The following is a 12,392-nucleotide window of genomic DNA, read 5'->3' on the forward strand; positions in this document are numbered from 1 at the left end:
TTTATACATTGCATGATTTCATTTTTGTACCATATGCCATAAAATGCATACGCATATATACTGTATTTATATAATATATTGTGTTTTCAAATGCTGTAAGATAAAGTATACACAAGCAAGATTTTGAGAGAGACAACCTTAAATGCAGCAATGAATGGCGTAAATTACAGTTGCTGAATATCGTAATAACCCAACATAGTGATTGCTAAAATATTTATTTTATGGCTGCTGGATTTTTTGTTTTTGTTTTTAGTAAATTGCTATCAACAGAGGTGCCATATTTTTTTTATTGAAGAGAATTAAATTGATGCAGTGTGCATGTGGCCTTAACCACTTAACTGTCACCGTCCCACAGGTGGGACGTTTGCCACTATATTTTTAAAACAATAATATCTTAGTAAATACCTTAAATAATATTGACAAACTATATATCATTTGAAAGCTTACAATCTCTAGTTTCCATATTTGGTGACTGATTTTCAAAATATATTACAGAGGAGCCATAATTTATCAATATAAAACAAGAATTTTTCATACTCATAAGGCGTGTTCAGACCTTTATTTTAAAATAGCAGTAAACATGAAAAATCATAAAAAATGGTAGATACCTCAGTTTGTTTTCATGCCAAAAGTTCAAAAGATAGAATCCATTCAATTATTTTGGAAAAAAAAGGTCTGAAAAGTTTGAAATATCAAGAAAAAAATAATAAATTCACCATTTGTGACGTGGCAGCTAGCTATGACTTACATGCATGTTCTTTGTATGTGTTTCTTAGAGGTTGAATTCATATCAAAATCTGCCAAACTTCCCATGCTACTTCTGAATAGGATCTCTACTTCAGAAATTGTATGAAAATTGTGAAAATAATGGTTCATATCACTCAAAACACAAATGGAAATGCAGGCGCCCTTATATGGGCAGTAATGGAGTCTGATTGTGCCCTAGTGAAAAAGTTTGGTACTGCGCTCAAACAAAATCTTACTGAAAGCTCATTTTTTGAGATATCAACCTAAAATTTGAAACACAACTTGTTCAGATTTTTGGCTTTGATCTTTCTGCCATTTTAGAGTAGCCCAGGTTTTGAAAATATATATTTTATGTAAAATATGAATCATTAATATTTTTACATTGTACATTTCCATAAACTCAAACTTCTATAACTTTTTTTCTGTTTCACTTTCTTAATTTATTTCACTTCTACAAAAATCTGCCAAATGTCTTCTTTAAAACAAGACCAATCATATGTCTATATTCCAAAGCATTCCTGAATTACAACCATTTAAGTTCGAAATGTGCATTTTCATGTCTATTCAAAAAAGGGGGGGTGACAGTTAACAGGTTAAAGTAATTCTAAAGGAATTTTTAAACCAAGCATATTGTTATTATAGAATTTTGATTCTTTTGTCCTCAGCAAAAAGCCAAAGAAACCTCAGCGAAGACAAAACAATAACCGACTGAAACCCTTGACCCTGGCGTACGATGGTGATGCGGACATGTAGCCTTTCTCTGAGAACTAACATCATGAAAATATCACCGACATCCTGAAAACAGGTGAATCTCTCTCAAACATGTCTGCGTCACATTATACCCCCAAATTTAAAGAAAAACTAAATGAGTGATGATATTTTTGATTAAAAGAAACTAAGGCAATTTTAACACCTTTAAAATTTTGTACATCGTGATATTTAGAAATTTTGATTATTGCATTATTCATGACAATGAATCACATTAGTTCCTAAATTCTTTTTTTTACAGTAATGCATCTGGACGATTGAAGTGTTTTTGTAATTCTCAGCATTGTCAATAGCGATTCTTATTAAAATATTCATTTAAATCAGCAAAAATGAAAGGCTATATAACTAATATTACCATTATGTATTAATACCTATTTATTGAAACGTTGTAAAACAGAGTTATAGTAAAAGAGAGTGTTTACATTACAGCAGTAAGAATTGAGGGTAAATGTGCTTATGAAAATATTGTCACAATGCAAAAAGCTTTTGCAGTCATATCAACATTTCATTTTATAGCGCTTTATAGAACTTGTTTCACAGTAATAAACAGGAAAGTAACAGAATTAATGATGCAAACTTCATCAAATATAACCGATTCAATTCAATTCAGTCACTGTGTAAAGTTCATTCATTATGAAACAAGTTGAATTCTGCTGTGTAGGAGCTCTACCGAAGACAATAGTGCCGTTATTCAGCGTCATCTGATAAAGTCGATAAACTAGGCCAAAAAAAAGCTTCATTTTTTTGGTTTGGGGGGGAAATATGACCTAGGCATGTTTTTGAGATTCACCTACAGTACATACTCCTCCAAATGAGAAATGCCTAACCAATAATCACAAATACTGGACCCTCATTGCTTGAATCCAACTTGGAAGAAGAAACATCCCAGAGCCACAAAGGAAACCCGTCATACTTTGTTTTTACTTCCCGTTCTTGTTCTGGAAGAGCCTTTACACACATCTCCATATGCTGTGAGATCATGCCTTCGTTTATATATTCAGTTCCTTACAAGCATTTGTCAATTATGCAACTGTGGTCAAGCTAGTGGTCTTCTACAACTGGTAGGACCTTATCAGAACAACTTTCTTCCGACTTGTGCTTCCCAGCTGAGAGGATTCATGTTTATGGAGTTATTGAATAAACAATGCCAAAACACACAGTAGAGAACAACTTCAGATATCACTTAAATCATGGACAACATTTGCTCACAGAAGATGCAGCCTTTCTATGGAAGGTAAAAACGAGACAAATCATGTTCTCCTGGAAGTCCCACTCTGATTCCAGATGTTATTTTGCACTATATTAGTGCAGCAAGGAATTGAACAATGTCTCTGAAGCAATGATTCTTCAAGGCAACAATATGAATATGAATCTGGAGCACATCAATGAAGCGGGAAAACTGAGAAAGTGTAAGAATAAATCTCAGAGTGGGACTCTTTAAAGACCTCACGTCCTTTTATTTTCGCTCATTTGTGCATTGTATAGTTTCTACTGTATGTGTCTTTTCTGCTCAACAGACTTTACATATGTTTTGTTTGTTTTTTTGTTATGGTTTTCCATTCAGGCATTTTTATAATATATACTGTAATAATTGGTCGATGGAAAAGTGGTTGTGACAGTATTATGATTTTGATTGGGGGATTTATGCCCCATTTTCAATTTCTGGTAAATATTTACAAGAACGATGTACTTGTCAAGACAATGGGTCTCATGGGAAGACCGATTGTTTCTGCCTTATTATCGATTCAAAAATATAGGAGTTTTGTTCCTAATTGTTGCCAATTCTCACAAGACAGTGGTCATGCAAAATACAGTGGCCCTACAAAGTATTTGGACACATAAAGGGATACTTAATAGGCTCATTTTACATCTCCCCCAGAGTTAAACTATTGAGTTTTACCATTTTTGAATCCATTCAGCCGATCTCCGGTTCTGGCAGTACCACTTTTAGCATAGCTTAGCATACATCATTGAAGTGGACAAGACCATTAGCATTTCATTTTTAAAAATGACCAAAGAGTTTCGATATTTTTCCTATTTAAAACTCGACTCTTCTCGACAGACGGAAAATGTAAAGTTGCGATTTTCTAGGCTGATATGGCTATACTCTCATTTCTGCGTAATAAATCAAGAAACTTTACTGCCGTACCATGAGTGCGAATGAGAGTATAGTTCCTAGCCATATCAGCCTAGAAAATCACAACTTAAGTTTTAGAGTAAAGTTTTAATAGGAAAAATATCGAAACTCTTTGGTCATTTTTTTGTTATTGTTGTTGAGAAATGCTAATGGTCTTGTCCACTTCAATGCTAATGCTAATCTATGCTAAAAGTGGTACCGCCAGAACCGGAGATCGGCTGAATGGATTCAAAAACGGTAAAACTCAACAGTTTAACTCTGGGGGAGTTGTAAAATGAGGCGATTTCCAAAAAAAAAAAAAAAAAAAAAAAAGTGGAGTATCCCTTTAAGATCAACTTTAAAATGTCTGAATGTAATTGCATTAGATATAGGGTTGTGAAACGGTAGCATATTTTTAAATACTGGAAACAAGTGACGCAGTGTATTAAAATGTATTATGATGTTGTTTCCCACACTATTATTTTGCACCACCAATGTCAAAACTCTCTTAAAGGGATAGTTCACCCAAAAATGAAAATGCTGTCAGTAATTACTCACCCTCATGCTGCTCAACCCCGTAAGACTTTCGTTCATCTTCAGAACACAAATGAAGTTATTCTCAATGAAATCTGAGAGCTTGGTAAACTTAAGATTGAGTCACTGTAGTCACTTAGACTATTTTAACATTGTCTTTACTAACTTTTCTGGCCCTGCAAGTTTCAATCCCTTAGAAGCCTATGGAGGAGTGATCCAGCTCTCAGATTTCATCGAAAATATCTTAATTTGTGTTCCGAAGATGAACGAAAGTCTTACTGGGTTTGAACAACATGAGGGTGAGTAATTACTGACAGAATTTTCATTTTTGGGTGAACAATCCCTTTTTAGTGAATCATAAACATACAAACTATTTGGTGTAGTCTAATCCCTAAACTATTGACTCTTATGAACCAGTTCTTTTTAGTGAATCAAAAACATTCCAACTGTTCGGTGTAGTCCGATTCCTGAACTATTGATTCTTATGAACCGGTATTTTACACTAAATCAAAAACTTGTGAAATTTAAATCAGTATACCTGCTGGTGTATCACATGACACCATGTACTTGAATTAGGATTTAAGCATTATATAGAAATTGGATGAATTAAAAGTGTTAACAGAATTGTGGTTTCCCTTATAGTAGCCTAATATTTAATATAAATAGGCATTTATGATGCCTCTAAAAGAACTGTGAAAAGTCATTAAAAATTCAGGAATGGCTTTATATTTATTTATAATAAATTTCGCTTGATTTGATATTGTGTAATCTAATGCATCTCTACATTCAGTGTGACTTACATGTGAAAATACTTTCTGGGGTTATTGTACATGTGTAGCACTTTTCTGGGATCTGATTGATATATATTTTATTGTATAATATTATGGCATCACAAATATAGTCACAATTTGAGCAGTCTTCTACACACTTACAGAACATATACAAAGCCGATTGATGTTTAATTATTCAGCAGAATATTAAATAGTAATCAATTTATATTTCCATAATTATACGTAATCCCCTTAAAATGCAGTGAAAAAGAAAATGGTGTATAAAATCTTAAGTATTCATGAAATTTATATATATCCAAACAACAGCGTGAATATGATATTCCTAAGATGTATTAGTCTATGAATCCTGCTGATATCTTCCATTCAGATAGTAGTTATAGAAGAGGCTTTTTATTGGTCAACTTTCCTCGTTTTCCCCTGATTCATTTACGCTGCTACATCAGAGTCATTTCACCTGGCCGTCCTGCTAGCAGCTGGTGAAATTAATGTTTTGTATCATTTGTAAATAAGAATGAGTATTAAATCATATTAATTTCTTTTATATTGCACAGAAATGTTTAGTACATTGCAAAGTGGTCTCGCTGATTCTTTGTTGATTATGGTCATGTTGTAAAGTCTTTTTTGTACAGCTTATGTTTTCTGATGACCTACAGGTAATAAACACTGGTGTATTAAACATGAAGAATGACCTTGTTTCGTTTTTTCAACCCAATACAACGACCCACCAGCCTGAACCAAGCATTTTTAGAGTGCACTCTTAGAAGAAATGGTTCTATTTAGAACCAGAAATGGTTCCATCCCCCGCTTCATATATGGAACTCCAAAATGGATCTATATAGAACCATTTTTTTTTTTTTTTGGTAAAAGGTTCTATTGGCCAAGAATGGAACCCCATGGTTCTATATAGAACCCAGAGGAACCCTTTTTTAAGAGTGTATAGAACCTTTTAGGGGTTCAAAATACGTAGTGCTGATAGAACCTTTTAAGATTCTATATAGAACCTTTTCTTCTAAGAGTATGCATTATATTTTATAAATGATAAGAATTGTCATTCTGTATACATTCACCGAAGGATTATAGGAACACCATATACTAATATTGTGTTTGACCCCCTTTCGCCTTCAGAACTGCCTTAATTCTACGTGGTATTGATTCAACAAGGTGCTGAAAGCATTCTTTAGAAATGTTGGCCCATAATGATAGGACAGCATCTTGCAGTTGATGGAGATTTGTCGGATGCACATCCAGGGCACGAAGCTCCCGTTCCACCACATCCCAAAGATGCTCTATTGGGTTGAGATCTGGGGACTGGGGGCCATTTTAGTACAGCGAACGAACTCATTGTCATGTTCAAGAAACCAATTTGAAATGATTCAAGCTTTGTGAAATGGTGCATTATCCTGCTGGAAGTAGCCAACAGTGGATGGGTACATGGTGGCCATAAATGGATGGACATGGTCAGAAACAATGCTCAGGTTGGCCGTGGCATTTAAACGATGCCCAATTGGCATTAAGGGGTCTAAAGTGTGCCAAGAAACATCCCCCCACACCATTACACCACCACCACCAGCCTGCACAGTGGTAACAAGGCATGATGGATCCATGTTCTCATTCTGTTTACGCAAAATTCTGACTCTACCATCTGAATGTCTCAACAGAAATCGAGACTCATCAGACCAGGCAACATTTTTCCAGTCTTCAACTGTCCAATTTTGGTAAGCTCTTGCAAATTGTAGCCTCTTTTTCCTATTTGTAGAAGAGATGAGTGGTACCCGGTGGGGTCTTCTGCTGTTGTAGCCCATCCGCCTCAAGGTTGTGCGTGTTGTGGCTTCGCAAATGCTTTGCTGCATACCTCGGTTGTAACGAGTGGTTATTTCAGTCAAAGTTGCTCTTCTATCAGCTTGAATCAGTCGGCCCATTCTCCTCTGACCTCTAGCATCAACAAGGCATTTACGCCCACAGGACTGCCGCATACTGGATATTTTTTCCCTTTTCACACCATTCTTTTTAAACCCTAGAAATGGTTGTGCGTAAAAATCCCAGTAACTGAGCAGATTGTGAAATACTCAGACCGGCCTTAAAAAAATTGCTTAAATTGCTTTCCCATTTTGACATTCAGTTTGGAGTTCAGGAGATTGTCTTGACCAGGACCACACCCCTAAATGCATTGAAGGAACTGCCATGTGATTGGTTGATTAAATAATTGCATTAATGAGAAATTGAACAGGTGTTCCTAATAAGTGTATGTCTATGAATGTGAATGTTTACTTTCTTATGTAATGACAGATACGATGCTGCTTTGTAGGATCGACTGTATTAAGTCATAAAGTGTCTGAAGCTGGATTGGTTGAGTCGAGCTTCACAGGCGTTGCTCCCTCGTCTGAGCAGCTCTCAGTATCAGATGGAGCTGACTGACCATGTGTTCACAGCGCAGAACAAGCCTGGAATCAGGAACATCACCTTCCCCTGTGAAACCCATTGAATCCCATTGAGAATTTCACAGGGATCAGAACGGCTGTAAGGAAAGTTCAAGAGTCAAAAAATCTTCTAGATGATGATGATTGCAAGCAGTTTGGCGCATATTTTGATCCTTTCTTCTATATATGATGTAAGTACACTTTCATTTTATCTCTAATTCTTCTACGTCTCTTGGCTGTGGGTGTTGATCTGCTCTTTGACATGTCAAGTCAAATCCATACTGAATGCATACTGTATGTGATTTCTGTCAGAATCCTAATGGGATATGTCTCTAATCATGTAAGATCGAAGACTAAAACATTGTTTAGGAGAGCTTTATGAAGGATGGATTAAAAGTGTGTGATCAAATGCTGAAATTGAACGTGAAATTCCTATAGAATGTCTAATTAAAGGCAATCATTCCTTGGTAAATGAGATTTTTCAGACTTTAGAACTATATCGTTTGGAAGCTTTGGAACATTAAGTCTATTTAAATATAAACATATTGTTTTATGAGATTTTTACAAAAGATCCTCTGAAATTCCAACAGGAATTCTCTAAACATTATTGACATTTTTGTGAAACAGCAAAAAAAAAAGAAAAAAAATATCTGGTATTAGCTGGTTTAAGATGGTTCCCCTGGTCTTCTGACCAGCTGAAAACCCCTAAAACCATCAAATCAGACCTGTAAAAACCAGCTAAGACCAACTAAACTCAACTTTTTTATAATAATTATCCATGATAGATCTTGATTGCATTAGTGGGAGTAATTCTAATTTAATGGTTGGTCAAGAATATCATGTGAAGGAACCCAGTTTTGGTCACTGGTCTTCGCACCGAGAGATCAATACTGCTCAGAAAAGTCAGCAATTTTCTCCATCATGTTTTCAGAAAGAATGAACAAGTGTTACACTTTTTGTATCCAATTGTGTCTCATCCAATCGCAGTTTATCATTCTTGGTGTTTTAGAAGTGTTTTCCATAATGCAACATTCCAGCATTGCAAGCTAGAGTCATTGTAAGAATATTTTGTGTTGACTTCTGTCCCTTTCGTTCTTGCACCTTTTCTGTTCACCCGTTCCCTGTGTAAGGTCCAGCTCACACATCAGACTGAAGATCGATTCGTCTCTAATTGAAATAAGAGGCAACGTGCTCGAGCCTCAAAAGGATTATTGCTTTTTTATATAAATATATAAGTGTGACTGTAAGTGTCTGACCCCTGGAGATAAAGATCCAATATACGAATTCTGTGAAAAGAGCTATCGAGTTGATCTCATAAGTTTCGATTTTTGGGGTTTTCCTTTTTTTCCACCTGGACATGTTCAATGGAATTGTTCCAGTGTTAAATAACCTTCATCTGATTACGGCATGCTGTGTATGTTTTTATGATCCATGGAGTTAAATCATGGGCATGGCTTACTGGTTTATGCACTAATATTCCCAATGCAATCCCAAATTCTTTTTCATCTTTAGGCAGATGCAGGTTTCAGAGGTAGTCTCTCCCTCTGGGAATGTTTCAGATGACTTACAGTATGTTGTGATTTCATCTTGCAGGTGAATTTCAATCCCCTTTTCACTGACTGCCTGGTCTGATCCTTAGAAAAATCTTCAAAGGTCTACCCTAATCATATGATTATAAACAACCTGTCTTCATAATAATTCACATCTATATTTATATTTACAGAACACAAAAACACAATTTAAGAAATATTGAAACTTCAAGTCTGTTCTCAAGCCAGCGTTCAAACAAGAAAATGGCTTGTTTTCACACTTCATCATTACGAAGAATCATTGAAGTGATCTCTGCTCAAGTTTCATTGTGTTTGCTTGGCATTCCATATGAAGGTGAGGGTGCTATTGTTCACTCACATTACCTTGTTTGGGTGCTTTGAATCATGTTTGTGAATGTTACAACTCCATAAATTCCCGTCTTGGAAAATGAACTCTGAGCTGGAAACACCTTGATCTTATTTATTGCTGGAGTGGGATGGCAGTGTACAACTGCTGGAGACCTAATCCATTAAACCAGCTTCCTGTAAATCTGCCATCGGAACTGCCGTAATCCTGCTCAGAGCTGTTTGGGGAAAACTGTCAGTCTGCAAATGAAGTTAATTATGTTTCACAGCATTCTGACGGTAAAATAGCATGTCTCACTGTATTGTGTATCATAAAAAGTCATTCTTAGGTTTTTGTTATCTCTTCATTAATTATCCCATTAATTTATCACTGCAGGGTGCTGGAACTGGTCTATTTATAAGTCAAACTGTCTATCAAACTGTCTTTCTCTGTCTAATTATGTCAGTCTATCTATCTATCTACTAATGTCTATCTATCTGTCTATCAATCTATCCCACTGTAAAAAAAAATATTGTTGGTTTAACTTAAAAAATGAAGTAACCTGGTTGCCTTACAATTTTAAGTTCATTGAACTGGAAAAATTGAGTTTAAGGAGTTTAAGGAGATTAATTTAATCACCAGAAACTCGAAAATATTATGTTATCTGAACTACATAAATTATTTAAGTTGATTTGACAAAAGAAAAAATGGGATTACAAATCATGAAAATATTTTTTTACAGTGTAGTATCACCCTGTTGACTGCAACCACTTTGAATACCTTAGTAAGAGAGCAGCTGTTAAGAACACACAAGCAACCACAATCTTCATGCGTCGTATTTAAATATGCAAATGAGATTTGAGAGATTTTCAGTGAATAACAGCACGAATCTAGTCTGTACAAAAAATGTTCATGATTTGTAATCACATTTTTTCTTTGGTCAAATCAACTTAAATAATTTATGTAGTTCATAACATAATATTTCGAGTTTCTGAAGATTAAATCAATTTCCTTCATTGTATTAACTAAATTTTTCCATTTCAATGAATTTAAAATTTTAAGGCAACCAGGTTAGTTCGTTTTTTAAGTTACACCAACAATATTGTAAATCTGCTAACAATATTGTAAATTACTTTTATGATGTGAAGCACTTTGGATTCCTGACGGTTGTGTAAAGCGCTATAGAAATAAACGTTGATTGATTGATATTTCTTTACAGTGTATAAATAAATGGCAGAATTTTGGCTGAACAATTTCTTCAGATGTTGCAGTGTCTCTTTTAACACCGTCTCTTTCACATTTTGTAAGTCGGACCATGTTTCCCTGACTCTCTTCTAGGGCATTTTGATCTGGTATTGATGGCCAAAATTCAATTACAGGCAACTCCCGGACACCTTTTGTTATTTATTTTAGGACTGTCATTGCTGCTAACCCCTAGCGTTGGATGTGAACCACTCTTTCATAAGCAACAAACTGTAACATTTGGGCCATTGATCCAAGAGCTCACTAATAAAAGCTCTCTTGTATGACAGATTTGCTGTCAGGTGAAGTCAAGGAGATATTGTCTTTCTGATATGTGTGTATTTTTTTAGTTCGATGTCTCTCTTTTGTCCAAAACTCATTCTCTAAAGTCTAAAAGTCTCATTTTGTTTGTCTCAGATCAGATATGCCAATGGAAATAGTCCTCTGACCTCAAGGTCTCTACATATGGACAGGCCAAAGACGTCATGTGCTGATTCGGACCCTTTGCCCGAATCGAGTCCTGATGTCCGTGGCGCTGACCCCACCCTAGGCCTCCTGTCCGACAAACTCCGCTCATGTCCCGAGCAGGAGCTGTGGGATTGGGCCCCGAACCTGACGGAGACACACCCGTCTGGCCAACAATCGAGGAAACGGCTCCCGGTGAAAAGAGGAAAAGCGAAGATGTTCGGTTGGGGAGATTTTGCATGCAGAATGACGTCTGCAAGCCTCAATCTGTGGATCACAGGGAAGATTGTGGATCACGGCAACGGAACGTTTAGCGTTTTTTTCCGATACAACAGCACCGGCGGTGGAAACGTCTCCATTGGGCTGGTTCCTCCGAGCAAAGCGGTGGAATTTGATGCGAGGACTCAACAAACTGTTGTGCACTCGGTGGAGTCGAGGATGTTTAACTGCAGGGTGGAGCATGAGAAGGTGGAGAGAGGCACCAAAAGCACACGCTGCTGGTATGACCCGTCCCGTAGCTGCGACCAGGACCAGACTCAAAGCCATGTCTCGTGGCTCTGCTCAAAACCGTTCAAAGTCATCTGTGTCTACATATACTTCTACAGCCTGGACTATAAACTGGTGCAGAAAGTCTGTCCAGACTATAACTACCACAGTGAGTCTCCGTACTTACCTTCTGGGTGATCTTTTATCTCATAATGAGAGAAACCAGCTCATATTATAACAATATTATTATTTTTTCTTTAAAAAAAAATATTTAGTAGCCTACTGTTTGTCTCTATACTCACGTACTATGAACTTAGCTGATCTCGGTGGCAGGCGCTGGTGAATATGTCATTATTTCTGACAGACAGAGCAAAACTTAATGAGTTCCTGTAATTGATTTTTCTTCGTTGAGATCATGTGTCAAGGGTTTTGTCATTTCTCATTGTGAATTAATGAAATTGCTGTGAAAGTGAATGTAGTTTCATTATTGAATACAATCTGCCTCCACGCACTTGGGGGCAATTACTTCACATTGAAAATGAATGTAAAATGCATGTTTACCTTAATGTTTCTTAAAACTTTGAGAGAAAATGTTCAGAGCCTCCATTCTCATTCAGAAATGCGGGAAGAGGGGTGTAGCCTACGTCATAGAAGTATTTTTGCACGGCCTTTATTTTTTACACTTACACAAGTCTTAATAAAAATATGCTTCAGTTTCTTTCTTGTCTTTCTTTCGTCCTTCCTTTTTTCGTACGAGTGTCTCTAAAAGAATCGCAGACTGAGGTGATTAGTCTATTGTACTAAGCGCTGAGAAAAGTAACAGACACCACGTGATCACGCCTGTTCTTTTGTTGAGATAAAATCGACAACTGGATAATGCTACAAAGAAACTTTATTAGTAATTTAGAAGCCACGAAAACTTAAAATATCGTACTAATATCATCAAATCAT

The 12,392-nt window shown here is 36.1% G+C and overlaps 2 protein-coding genes across 2 annotated transcripts in view; both read left to right on the top strand.

Annotated features, from left to right (window-relative positions):
- Positions 1–3,446, top strand: part of thsd7ab (thrombospondin, type I, domain containing 7Ab) — a 124,869-nt gene extending 121,423 nt beyond the window's left edge. Inside the window, exon 29 of the mRNA XM_089118011.1 lies at positions 1,413–3,446. Within this exon, the coding sequence (XP_088974137.1) occupies positions 1,413–1,500 (88 nt within the window). The 3' untranslated portion in view covers positions 1,501–3,446. The remainder of the gene's footprint in view (positions 1–1,412) is intronic.
- Positions 3,447–6,724: 3,278 nt separating this feature from the next.
- On the top strand, positions 6,725–12,319 carry LOC120481462 (neurexophilin-1). Its single transcript, XM_039675123.2, has 2 exons — positions 6,725–7,564; positions 10,908–12,319. The coding sequence occupies exons 1-2, from the start codon at positions 7,508–7,510 to the stop codon at positions 11,637–11,639; spliced, it is 789 nt and encodes a 262-aa protein (XP_039531057.2). The 5' UTR covers positions 6,725–7,507; the 3' UTR covers positions 11,640–12,319.
- The last annotated feature ends 73 nt before the right edge of the window (positions 12,320–12,392 follow it).

The sequence above is a fragment of the Pimephales promelas genome, chromosome 12 (assembly GCF_988280905.1).
Source record: "Pimephales promelas chromosome 12, fPimPro1.hap1.1, whole genome shotgun sequence".
In the NCBI taxonomy this organism is placed as follows: domain Eukaryota; kingdom Metazoa; phylum Chordata; class Actinopteri; order Cypriniformes; family Leuciscidae; genus Pimephales; species Pimephales promelas.